At 37.9% G+C, this 13,464-nt stretch overlaps 1 protein-coding gene across 1 annotated transcript in view; it reads left to right on the top strand.

The window, feature by feature from the left end:
- The window catches only part of SF3B3 (splicing factor 3b subunit 3), a 60,997-nt gene that overhangs the window by 34,567 nt on the left and 12,966 nt on the right, over positions 1–13,464 (top strand). The window contains exons 10-15 of the mRNA XM_036926935.2: positions 837–932; positions 4,075–4,147; positions 9,134–9,285; positions 9,637–9,792; positions 10,546–10,701; positions 11,230–11,373. Of these exons, the coding sequence (XP_036782830.1) occupies positions 837–932; positions 4,075–4,147; positions 9,134–9,285; positions 9,637–9,792; positions 10,546–10,701; positions 11,230–11,373 (777 nt within the window). The remainder of the gene's footprint in view (positions 1–836; positions 933–4,074; positions 4,148–9,133; positions 9,286–9,636; positions 9,793–10,545; positions 10,702–11,229; positions 11,374–13,464) is intronic.

Here is a 13,464-nt window from a genome sequence, read left to right as displayed (position 1 = left end):
CTTCCTCATAAAACTAACCATTCTGAAATGAACTGCCTTAATTCTTCCTTTTTTGAGGATGGGTTAGTCCTGAGGACAAAGAAGTATAAATAATTCCTAATTTGATTATTAGTGTTTTTTCCCCCCATTCATTGGAATTTGAGCAAATAATTGTATAAAAAGAGTTTGTAGATCAAGAGTAAAATTACCAGGAAGTTCAGGTATCTGTAGCAGGACTGTCAGCATGCCATGTATCTCTTTACTAGATGGGTGAGGCATCTGGATCTCCCCTCTCATTAACTTTTTAAGTGCATATGGTAATAAACATGATAGCCAAGATAACAGAATATTTTTAGGTTGTGTAAAAATAGCATGCTTTTTTATTAAGGCTTTAAATAATAAGATGGTACATTTAAAATAGGTGAGTTAATTTTTTTAAGAGAGGACAGTTTGAAGGTTGTATATACTCAGCCTACATGTTTATCCATGTTACAGTAGGCTGGCCTGCCTCATAGACTGTCAAGAATTTTCATTTGAACTGTCCAATTTGACAAAAGTACAAGACAAATGACTGACCTTTTCACATACTGTTTTCAGCTAAAGGTTATATTTCCTTTCATTAAACTGTAAAAAATACTTTGCTAACTTAACTGATGTAAGCCTTGTTTTGTTTGGTCAAACTTGCTGCTTTAAACTGGTTCGCTTTTTGGAACATTGAGGCTTTTGGCCAGGGCCAGTAGCCAATATATAAGCCTAACAAACTAAAAGGTAGTTTGTCCCCTGAAAATAATCATAGTTGGGTGTGAAAACTTAGCACAAGTAGACATTTTTCTCCCCCTAATTTTCTTTCTGTGCAGATAGCTGACCTGGCCAATGAAGACACTCCACAGCTGTATGTGGCCTGTGGTAGGGGACCCCGGTCATCTCTGAGAGTCTTAAGGCATGGACTTGAGGTAAGACTGGAATTTCTTGATAATCTATAGGGTTTGGAGGGGAGCATTGACAAAGCAGCTTCTCTGATGAGATCAAAGGGAAATTTAATATCTCTATGAAAGAAAAATGTTTTCCTCCCCTATTTTCATAAAGTTTAGAGTTTAAATTTCCTATACCATGTTAGCATAGTAGGCACATTAAAAAAAATTGGCAAGTGGGGTTAAAGAATGGGGAAAAGCATCTCTACCAATTTTAGGCTCACTAGTCATAACACAGAAGTTAGAAAATCTGGAACATTTTATCCAATTTCTCTTGTTCTTTATTCAAAGCTTTTAGATCCTTGTATTTTTAACTATATTAATACTGTATGTGTACTTTTGCATCTTACTAATTTTGTTTCTTATGTGCTCTTGAGTTGTATAATTTTTTATGTTTATGCAGTATTCCACCACAGGTGAATCAGAATTTATGTAATGAATCCTTTATTGTTGGACCTTTTAGGTGATACAGACACTCAAAATTATCTTCTCAAATCCCACATCCTCTTCTCATCGTGGTTCTAGTGTTGATCCCTTTTAGCAAGTACCCTGGACTTGATTTTGTTAGTAGAAATCTTATGATGATGTGCTTTCAGAGCTTGTGGTTGTTTAGCAAACAGCAGGTTCTCAAGAGGTCTTCACTGCTTGTTTTTGTAAATTTGTATTGGAATACAGTCAAGATGACCTTGGTTTTTTACTTCTAACTCTACCACTTTAGAGCTTTTACTAAAGCTTTTGTCCTTTTCTATAAAACAGGCTTAATGGTACCTGCCTTAAAGGATTGTCGAGTGAATTAAATGAGATTATATATATAAAGCACTACACTCAGGCTCTGTCTAGCATATAGAAACTGTTCAATAAGTGTTAGCTATTAATACTGCAATTTCAGGGAATTTGAAAATCTTTTGATTCTGCCAAAATAGTCATCAGGCAACCAAATTTCCAGTGTATGAGCCCAGTTTAGACCATTAGTTTTTGATTAGTAACTGATCATTGGATCCTATCAAGGATGAAAGCTAGCATTCACCAAAAAGGCAATATATGCATTAACAGAAAATTTTGTGTACAGTGTAAGGGGTAAAGGACCCAATTAAGAAACATTGTTTTTTTTTTTTTTTTTTTAATTATTATTTTTTATTGAAGGGTAGTTGACGCACAGTATTACATTACATTAGTTTCAAGTGTACAACACAGTGGTAGAACATTTATATACATAATTCGAGGTTCCAGCTATCACCCTACCAAGCTGTTACATTATCTTGACTATATTCCTTATGCTATACATTACATCCCGGTTACTTATTTATTTTACCATTGGAAGTCTGCCCTTTTTTTTTTTTTTTTTTTTTTTTGTGAGGGCATCTCTCATATTTATTGATCAAATGGTTGTTAACGACAATAAAATTCTGTATAGGGGAGTCAATGCTCAATGCACAATCATTAATCCACCCCAAGCCTAATTTTCGTCAGTCTCCAATCTTCTGAGGCATAACAAACAAGTTCTTACATGGAGAACAAATACTTACATAATGAATAAGTTACATAGTGAACAGTACAAGGGCAGTCATCACAGAAACTTTCAGTTTTGCTCATGCATTATGAACTCTAAACAGTCAGTTCAAATATGAATACTCATTTGGTTTTTATACTTGATTTATGTGTGGATACTACATTTCTCTCTTTATTATTATTATTTTTAATAAAATGCTGAAGTGGTAGGTATATACAAGATAAAGGTAGAAAACATAGTTTAGTGTTGTAAGAGAGCAAATGTAGATGATCAGGTGTGTGCCTGTAGACTATATGTTAATCCAAGCTAGACCAGGGCAATAAAACATCCACGTATGCAGAAGATTTCTCTCAGAACAGGGGGGGTGAGGTTCTAAGCCTCACCTCTGTTGATCCCCAATTTCTCACCTGATGGCCCCCCTGCGACTGTGCCTGTCTTAGGTTGTTCAGAAACATTGTTTTTAAGTCCACAGCCCCTGCCCACTTTTTTCGAATTCTGCAAAAAATCTTTGCTTTCTCTATATATTTCTAAGTTGATAAACATTGCTTTGTTCCTGTATGTCTATTTGTTGAACCTAATTGTCTGGCTAGATTGTGGTTTCAGTTGAGCAGGATGTCTGTCTGTTCCACTTGGTATAGAGTGTAGCATACCTGACATGTACACTTCATCATCAGTACAGTGTTGTATTGATGATGAAGTTTTCTAAAACCCTCCTCCTTCCTGTACCATGATCAGATATTCCTGCTATTAGTAAATTTAAAAAAGGGATAATGCCCTTAATGGATGTACATCAGGTTCTTCCTACAAAATGTAGTTATATGGTACAGTATGTTAAGCTTTCTAGTTTATAGTCTTAAGTCATTTTAAAGTATTTTAATAAAGTTTTTATTTTAGAATGGTTTTAGAATTACAGGAAAATTGTGAGGATAGTACAGAGAGTTCATGCATAACTCACACCTAGTTTTCCCCTGTAGACAATTTTGAGTTCATCTTAGATATTTCATTTACTCTCATGTTTGAGAACCTATTGGTCATTCAGGGGATTCTTGACTCTAGGTGTTAAGGAACATAAAAATCTAGTAGGAATGACAAAACAATTACTCAAATCACTTTTTTGATAAAGCGCCTTAAGAGGTGTGATTGTGACTTCTGTGAGAGAGTATAGGAGGGAGAGATGACTACCAGCCAAGAGGAGAAGGGAAGATTTTTCCTAAATTTGACATTTGATTTGGTCCATGAAGACAGCTTGGGATCTGGCATTATGGGAACTAGGTAAAGAAATGGGATGCTAATGCAGATGTCCTGTTTTACTACCATGTGCTCTCTTTTTGAGGAGGATGCAGGCGTGCCATATCCAAGGAAGCATGTAGTTATGGCTACAACAACTGTCTGCCTAGGTATCCCATCACTTCTTGTTAAAAAGTCTGTTGTGGGAATTGCCAGTACTTCCAGCTTTTTTGATTCTTAATGTCCTTTGACTAGATGGTTCCATTCTTTTAGTCGAGAATACATTGTGAGCACTGCCATATTGGGACTGTATTGTCTAGTATAGTTGTGAGCAAGTTGCTGAGTTCTGTGCCCACTGAATCTGTGGTTTGTTTCCTATCTTCTCAGGTGTCAGAAATGGCTGTCTCTGAGCTACCCGGTAACCCCAATGCTGTCTGGACAGTGCGTCGCCACATTGAAGGTAAGCAGTCCTTTCCCAGCAGTCAGAATGAGGGTCTGGGTGCCATTGATAATAGAAAGCTTAAAGGCTGCATTCATAATATTTCTGTGTCACTTCATCTAGCACCATATACTAGAACTTTTCCTGGCCTGACACCATGTTTTTGAGGCTTTCCAATTAGGATACCTTTACCTACTGTTTTTTTGTACATGCAGGTAAAGGGTACATAGGGTGGTTGTTAGTATTCAGTACATTATCAGTTTCATAGAGCTGCCACGTGTGATGTTCTTTGACTGTATTTGTCTTTAAGACACTGGTTCTGTGTAAGAGGTATGGTGTGAGGACAAGTTTTTGCCTCATTTTTCTTCAGCCATGTTCTCTCTTATTGTGCTGAAACCACAGTGAGGTTGAAGATGTTACTCTAAGTATTAAGAGATTGGTAAAGTTTGTTAACTGGTCAGTCCTGTTCAGTGGGTATAGTTGTGTTTGTGTGGAAGGAAAGTGGAGATGATTGAATGGAATCAGAATTTTTAGAGTAGAAAAGAAGGGATAGAGGAAATCGAGGGTGTCTGAGCTTTTGGATTAAAAACATTTACTTCATCCTACAATTTTGAAACATGAAAATGCATAGTAGTGTGATAGCAAGAAATTCTTGTGACAACTGAATTTCAGTTCCTCAGAAATAAAACTCAATTCTTTGATTCTGGGAGTATAGGTCATTTCTATTCCTAGACATCATTTTCCTCTTGTTTCCTCAGGAAAGTGGGACCACTGAGTAAGATTGCTCTCACCAGCATCAGAGTTTTTTTCAAGAAAACAGCAGGAAATCTTCCTGATATTTAGACGTTCTGGTTGGTTTGGAACAAATTAAGGGAGCTGGGAAATGTGTTGGTGGGAAATCTTTCTGTTAGTAGAACACATTTTGGTGGATTTTGTTTTCATGTAGTTACTGGAATCAAATTTGCATTGAATAGAAAGAAAAAAGAAAATGAATAGGAAATCAGTAGGTTCTTTTTAGCCAAGAAAATAATTATTGGGTGATTTTTTGTTTTTGTAAGATTTCCCCATTTTGTGTAACGCCTTCATAAAGAAACTAGTCAGTGTTGATACTCACCGTTAGCTTGGTGGCTGGTTGATATTATGGCTTTTGGAAAACATTGCCTAGACTGTTTGAGAAAAAACCTTTTTTTTTTTTACTTCTTGAACTTGATGTAGATTTACAGAAAAGTTATACCTCATTTTTATGAAGAAGGTACAAAATCTCAGGGGTTGACTGTCCCAAGATAGTACATCTAGATACTAGAGACTGAAAGCCCTGTCTCCTGAATTCCAGCCCAGTGCTTGTTTGACTAACCCTGCAGTGGGAATCTGGGTCTTGCTGGGTTTTAAGAGAAGTTGTTTCTCATCCTGCATCTTTCAAGTGCCCACCTTGTACTCAGAGTAATTAAGATAGGATTCCTCTCCTCAGAGCACTTGCCATCTAAAAAAGAAGACAAGGACTCAAAACTGTTCTGTGTCCTGACGTGATGAAGGGCACAGGCATGTTGCCAGGAGGGGTTAGAGGAGGGAATGGCATATGTTTGAGAATCAGGAAAGGCTTTTGGGACAATACTCGATAAGTTAGTGATAAGCAGTATGTTGCATGATGGAAATTGTAGCTGAAAATGATTCTACTCAATACCAAAATCTAGGAAAAGACTACATTCCGACAAATTATACTCTTTAGAAACTGTAATTTGGGTGATTGCCCACAAAAACAGGTTAGGTTCTTTGTTCATTCTCTTTCCAGATAATCCAGGTTACTGTTGAGTGAACATCCCACATGTCCACATGCTGCACTCTTCAGGCAACTACTAACCTTGGCTGGTACTTGGTGATGCACACTACCAATACCAAGCCTTTTTTTCTCTTCCACAGGTGGCTGGTGAAGGTGCTGATCACCACAGGTGTGTACCTACTGTTAGGTTCTACCACGGGGTCTTAGAGTTTACCCAGGGAGAGGGACCTGCAGAAAATACTGAGGTTGCCCTAACGGCATCTCTTAAAGGGTAACTTCGCAGTTGGCCGTCCATATGCATTATAATGATGCACATCCATCTGCTTGTATATTAAATGGTCTGAGGCAGGAATCAGCTTTTACTTAATCCCACAGGATGTGGAAAATATGACTAATTTATCTCTCACTAAGTTGAAAGCACCTGTAGCTAGAGAAACCTTAGCTTTGTACTCTTCCTTGGAGTTCCATACATTCTAGGTGTACTGAAAGATCGAGCCCTGGTGAAAGCCTTTTGTTGTTGTTACTGTTTTGTGGAGTGTAATCAGGACTGTGCTGAGGCAAGACAGACACTGAGTAGTCTGAATATAAAGTGAGAATGAGATACTGAGGCTTAATCCTTGCTCATTGGGTGGTGGCTCACTTTATCCTTTGGAGGGAGCTGTGTGTTGTGCTTCAGATACTTAGGGGAAAGCAGCCCTCCTCTGTGGGCTGCTTCAGCAGTGCTCAGACAGAAGTCCTACTTAACTGAGACAAAGATGTATTTTCATACCTTAATAGATTCTTCACTGAGGTATGAATTAATGTTCTTTTATATAAAACTTGCAACCCCTGGAAAAAGGCAACATGGATATTTACAGTGCATAGTCATTTGCCTTGACTGAGGCTTCATTTTATTCTGAATTCCACCTTTTAACCTGTAACCTTCCTGGGACACAAGAGCATCTAATCTGCTATAGGTCTTCCTGGCCATAGAATGCAAAGGGTAGAAGTTACAGTGTGCTTAGTATTCACAAGGTAGTGGGTATTTTGAGGAAATCTGTGATACAAAGGAGCATTCAGGTAGTAGTCATGACTCTACTGCTGGTCAGTTTGCCCAGCAAATGTAAGAGCCTATTTAAGTCCACTGGGCATCTCTTTATTTTTGTATCTGAGCATTCTAGGGCCTGGAGTCAAAGGGAAGGGAAGGACCCAGGCATCCCTTCTTCCTCCCTTCCCCCATTTTCTTGCATGTAAGTTAAAAGTTGTATGGTCCATTTTCTGGAAGCCCCCTTTTCCCCTTGATTGAAGGAAGAGATTAGAAATCCTGGCCAGTTAGAGCCCTTTGTTGTTTGGCTTTAATTTGTGCTGGCACAGCTTTTAAGGTATTAGGTTTCAGTAATGAGGGTGTGGGAAAGGACATAGTATTCACATAACGTTAAAATAAAGCAGCTCCTATTACTTTTACACACCAGGATTTCCAGTTCAAAAGCAGAGCTGCAGTATAGCATCCAAGTTTGGGGTTGTATGGAGATTGATTTTAGTTTTATTGTAAACTGTGAAGACATCCATTTCAGGGACAACCATATTCTTACTTACATTTTATGATGGTGAACAAGTGCTGTTTTACAAAGCCATTTTATAGGGTGTCTCTAAAGATAGATATTAAAATCAACTATCTGCTTGTCCAGTGTTACTCCTTATGGTTTGGAAATTGAACCCTAACTCTGGATTCCTGGAGTAACCATTAAATTACACCCATTGGGAAAGATCCTTGATTCTTGTCTTTTCAGCCACCCAGTTAGTACATACATAATTAACTGAAGCTAAAGTTTTTTCGAAACAGGATTTACTATGTGTGAAACAACTTCATAAAATGTATTTATTTCTATATGCTTCTGTTTTAAAATGCTGATTGCAGTCAACCAAGTTGATTTTATGTCTTGGTCTTAGGTCAGAACACTGCTATAGGCTGTACCAATGATACATCTTCACTTGGCCCTTTTTCTATACCTTTATAGAAATCACTGATTTTGCTGAATTAAGTAATCTCAAGTTCAGCTGAGCCACAGTCAGAAGTCCACTGTGTCACTGATGTGGGTGGAATGGATCAGTCCTATGGCCTTGAGCTCTTACTTGGGCTCAGGCCAGTGGGGTCCTATAGCTGCTTCTGCTGAGAGTGAGGTAGCCACTCTGATTTAGATTTGTCTACTTGTCATTCTCTCCCTGTTTACTTGACTTCTGTATGAGAGGGGAATTGATAGAGAAATTCAGATGTGAAGTAGGACAGTTTCAACTCTTCTTTAAAAAAATAAATGCACCTCTTTTCAGCATTTGCCAAACTTTATGCTAAACATTGTGTTGGTTGTGGGAGACACGCAAGCTGTTTTATGTGTTGGACGAAATATATGGCAAATCGATGGCCTTTAACTATGGGATCTGTGTGAGAAACTTCTGGGGCTTCTGTATACCTCAGATCCTCTGACCTTAAAAACTCATTAGTGTGTGTTTGTCCACAGCTACATTTCATGAAATGAAAAGCAAATCCTAATAGGTTTGCTCGTACCCACTGAATAGTTGCATTTTTAAACAATAAAAAACTAGAGGTAAAGGGGTGACCATGTAAACAACCTCTGCTCCCCACTTGGTTGTCTAGTGTTCTTATATCTTTCCTATTGGGACCTATATCCTAGGATTCTCAGTTTCCAACCCTAGAATAAAATGACTTAGGCTCATGGAGGCTTAAGTAATCTCTTTTTTAAGTAATGAATAAAAATTCATTTAGTCTTGTGTTCCCCGTATAAGCTGCTTTTGGAAGAAGCTGGGGACCTTTTCTGTTAATAAGGTTTATCTTTAAAGAATGTATTGTGATTGGCATCTGGTACAATAAAGAAGCTCTAACTTTAATGTAAGTAAATATTGCAGTATTTGAAATTTTCTCATGCCTGATTCCCTTGCTTTGTCCTCAGTTTTTCTAGCATATGTCTCAAAAAAAAATACTAGTTTTCAGAGGCATTAAAAGTGGGAATATCTTCAATGAATTTAGGCATTTAAAGAAGCAGAGTATATCTGCAGGCTGTTATGACCCTCAGTTATCTTTTGGATCATCCTGTGTTTGCCACATGACTGAGTGTGATGTCTACACATTGAAGAAGTGCCTTGGAAGGTTTCTAAAGAGAAAACCTAATATGTCTCATTTGGCTTTGAAACTAGTGAGTTCTTAGCTAACCAACTCCTTCTCTTTCTTTTTTCAGATGAGTTTGATGCCTATATCATTGTGTCTTTCGTGAATGCCACACTTGTGTTGTCCATTGGAGAGACTGTGGAGGAAGTGACTGATTCTGGGTTCCTGGGCACCACCCCAACCTTGTCCTGCTCTTTGTTAGGAGATGATGCCTTGGTGCAGGTAAGGGTTGTCAGGGAGCGGCTTACCTGCTCACTTTATCCTTTCTTTGCCCTCATTGTTGGGTAGGGTAAAGGTGGACACTGCTGTGCTCACACTAGTGAACTCTTGGAAGTGGATGTTGCCAAAGATGAATGTAATTTTAACTTAACCTTCCTAGAGCCTATTAACCCTTTTTTGTCATTGACCTGCCTAGAGCCTATTAACTCTTTTTTGTCATTGACCCAACTGGTGCCTCAAGTGCAGTAGCTTCAGATCTGACAGGAGTGACAGGCAGGTCTGATAAGTTGTGAGGGTCATGCTGAGCAATGAGTCAAATTGTTAAAAGAGGTTTCCTTCTATTACTGACTTCAGGTGTACCCTGATGGCATTCGGCACATACGAGCAGACAAGAGAGTCAATGAGTGGAAGACCCCTGGAAAGAAAACAATTGTAAAATGTGCAGTGAACCAGAGACAAGTGGTGATTGCCCTGACAGGTGGAGAGCTGGTCTATTTCGAGATGGATCCCGTATGTTATTTTACATTCACTGTGGGGCTTAGTGTTAGGGTCCGGAGGTAAAGATGGGAGTTGTAGACCTAGTATCTAGAGTATATTCACAAGAAATAAAATTGAGGATTGAGAAGGAAAGTGCCCATAAGTCAGTCTAGCCCTTTATAGAGATTGTGGTGACATTTGGGTAAATTCATTCTTAATATTAACTGGAGTTATGAAATCCATCTTAGCAGTAAAACACGTGCTTCTCCTCCCCTTTACACTGTGCTTTTCTACCAAATATTTGCCATAGGTTTAACTTTTATTGTCTGAAACCATTTCAGAAGTTTTCTTTTTGATATATAGATGTTGGTTATATTTCTATAGTGTACTCTCAGGAAGTTTCCAGATGTGGCCAACTTCTATAGTCTAGTTGTACCTATGATTAAGATTTGTCTTTAACTTCCATATTTGAATTCTCTTGCTCAAAGTATTCTCATGAACAGATAAACAGTTTTATATATTTCCATTTTCTGAGAGCTAGGTTGACTTAGACAATTGGTGGTGCATCATACTTACCAAAGGTCCCTTGATTCTCTTGTTGGTAATTTTGCTAGCCATTAGCCTGTACAGTTCAGACTTGGGACTTCAAATAGAAAAATTCTTGGTCTCATTGATTATTAAGAGGAATCAAAAAAGGAACCTAACAACACCCCCTTTTTCCTCAGGCCCAGGGTTTGGGGGCTAGTTGGGAGTGGTTTGTGACCATCTTTATCTTCACTCCTGTAGTCAGGACAGCTGAACGAGTACACAGAACGGAAGGAGATGTCAGCAGATGTGGTGTGCATGAGTTTGGCCAATGTGCCCCCTGGAGAGCAGAGATCTCGCTTCCTGGCTGTCGGGCTGGTAGATAACACTGTCAGAATCATCTCTCTGGATCCCTCGGTGAGTGTCATCCTTGACTTCAAGTATTGTCAAGCTAGAACCTGAGTACCAGGCCCACTCCTGATGTCCTTCTCAAGATCAGCTGGGCTGGACCCTGAAATCTACACCTGCTGCTTCCCCTTTCTTAGCACACCTCAGGAGTCTTCTGCAGTACTTTAAATACGCTAATTTGACACTATTAAATGCTTCTTTAGCGTAAGCCTTGAGTCCTGTTTTACAGTTAAAAAAAAAACAACGCAAAAACTAAAATTGTCTGGAGAAAAGGACTTGGACTGGTCCAGGGCCTAAAATGACTTCTAAGAGATCCCCTTTGCTTATTTACTTTTATCATTATCCACTTACACAGAAAGAGGAAAGCGTGATTCTCTAGAGCTTATTCTAAGATTCAGTTTAACTAGTAACCCACTACCCATTTAGAATTCCCTTGTCAGGTTTTTCCCTGTCCACAAAAAAGTTTCTTCAGTCCTTTAGATTTCTTTGGGTAGGTTTTTTCCCCCCATATTTTATTTTTTTCTTTTTCCCCCTTAGGACTGTTTGCAACCTCTGAGCATGCAAGCTCTCCCAGCCCAGCCAGAGTCCTTGTGTATTGTGGAAATGGGTGGAACTGAGAAGCAGGATGAACTGGGTGAGAGGGGCTCTATTGGCTTCCTATACCTGAATATTGGGCTACAGGTAAGACTGAGCTTACATTGTTGGTGTCCAGCCTATTTTAGCTTTCATGCACTCTGTTCAGTATGGGCATTTTCTGTGCCTGTGCTTTCAGGTAACCATCTTATGAAGAGTGAACTGCTGCTCTCTGTTCCACTTCTGTCAGGTCTAATTAGGACAGATCAGGCCTAGAAAAAGTTTTCTTAAAGAGTCTTTGATAAGAATGCTTTGTGATCACTGCTCTGAACCAGAACTAGATGGGGTCCTCAAGTCACCTGTGGTTCTCACGATATGCAGCTTTTGGAAACTGATGCCTCAGTATTGTAATGGGCTCCATTGGCAATAAAGGACCCCCTAGTGTTCCCTGTCGTCAGAGCAGGTGAGCCCTTCATGGCATAAAAAGCAGGAACTTAAGGATCAGATGATGTCAGGGCTTTTGACCGTATACTTATTTTCCTTAGTGAATATATACTCAAACATGTAAAATAGTACCCAGCCCAGGTACATTCTGCTTTTAATTTCACTTCCTTATTTAGACATTCTCAAATATGCACAGAAGATAGACTAATGTAATGAACCTTCATGTGTATCCATCACCAGTTAAGTTACCAACATTCTGGTAATGTTTTATTTATTCCCTCTCTCTTCTTTTTCCTGGAGTATTTTAAAGCAAATCCAAGATAATTTATAATTTCATCTATAAACAGGTGAAAAATGCAGCTCTAATAGACACGTGGGGTTCTTTTAAAGGCCTTAATATTGTCATGCCCAACAAAACTTACTAATTTTTTAATATCTGATACCTTGTTTCTGTTCCAGTTTTTCTTGTTTTTGTTTTTAAGAAACCAGATCATCCATCTTGTAGAATTTCCCACCTTCTGAATTTGGCAGTCATCTCTTAGCTGTTTAATGTTCCTCTATCCTCTGTATTTCCTGTAAACTAGTACATAGCTCTACATCATACCATCCATTAAAAATACATTGTAAACCATGTATGTAGTTTAAATTTTCTAGTAGCTGTGAAAAAGGGACAGATAAAGTTAGTTTCAATGTTTCATTTAACTGAGTATCTAAAATATAATTTCAATTTGTGATGAATATAAAAATTAAGATATTAAATACTTTATGCTTTCTCTTATTTTGGATTAAGTCTTTGAAATCTGGTATTTTGTATTAAACACTTAACAGCAAATCAAAATTTTTTTCTAGCCACATGTGGCTTGATAACTATAGTAGTGGATAGCACAGAAGTTGATTAGATTCAGGTTTAATTTTTTGTTATTGGGAGAGAAAATTTCATAGGTGGTGCTGTTTATTTCCTATTACAACAGGAGGCATATTAATGTCTGGTTGTCCCACTTCTAAATTATCTGTTTTAAATCTCACCATCATCCTTTTACTTAATAATAGCCATTTATAGCTACATTGCCTGTATTATGTCATTAGGTTTGGGAAATGATGATTTTCTGTTTCACTCTTCATTTAATTAGGTGGAACTTTTTTCTAAAGACAAAGTTTGCTTCATATCTTTGCCTAGACTGAAATACAGTTTGTACAGAAAAAGGATAAATTTTTTCCCCTTCATTCACTTCTCTTTTCAGAGTAAGGTGTTGGTATGTTAGCAGTCATCAGTGAGGACCAGTGAAGTAGTTTTTTTTTTTAATAACATTATGAACTTGCAAATCTTTATGTTTGTGCTTCAAATTATTGCAGTCTTTTTGTCCCTTTTGGATACTAAATTGTCTCATTTTAGATGAATGGGAGTATCCTTTGAAGTTTTTCTACTTTGTCATTTTAGCAGGACCGCATTATCTTGGGAGCATCCTTCATGCCCCCTGCCTGAATTAGACACCATAGTAGGCCTGGTTATTATTAACTGTACACGCATCTTAAAATTAAAAATTATAAAGAGGAGTTTAAGTAAACTGGGAAAAATTTTAAGGATATGCTGTGTAAAATAAATGTTTTTCACTTAGTAAATTAACTGCTTGAATGAGTGAGTGATTTAGTGAGAGAAGGATTGAATGGCTGGCTGATTACTAGAATATTTTTTAAACCAAGTCATATTCTATCTGCTCTGAATTTATTATATAAAATAAGTTGCCAAGGGAGCTT

The sequence above is a fragment of the Manis pentadactyla genome, chromosome 15 (assembly GCF_030020395.1).
Source record: "Manis pentadactyla isolate mManPen7 chromosome 15, mManPen7.hap1, whole genome shotgun sequence".
NCBI lineage: Eukaryota > Metazoa > Chordata > Mammalia > Pholidota > Manidae > Manis > Manis pentadactyla.
This window is presented reverse-complemented; position numbering and strand designations above follow the sequence as displayed.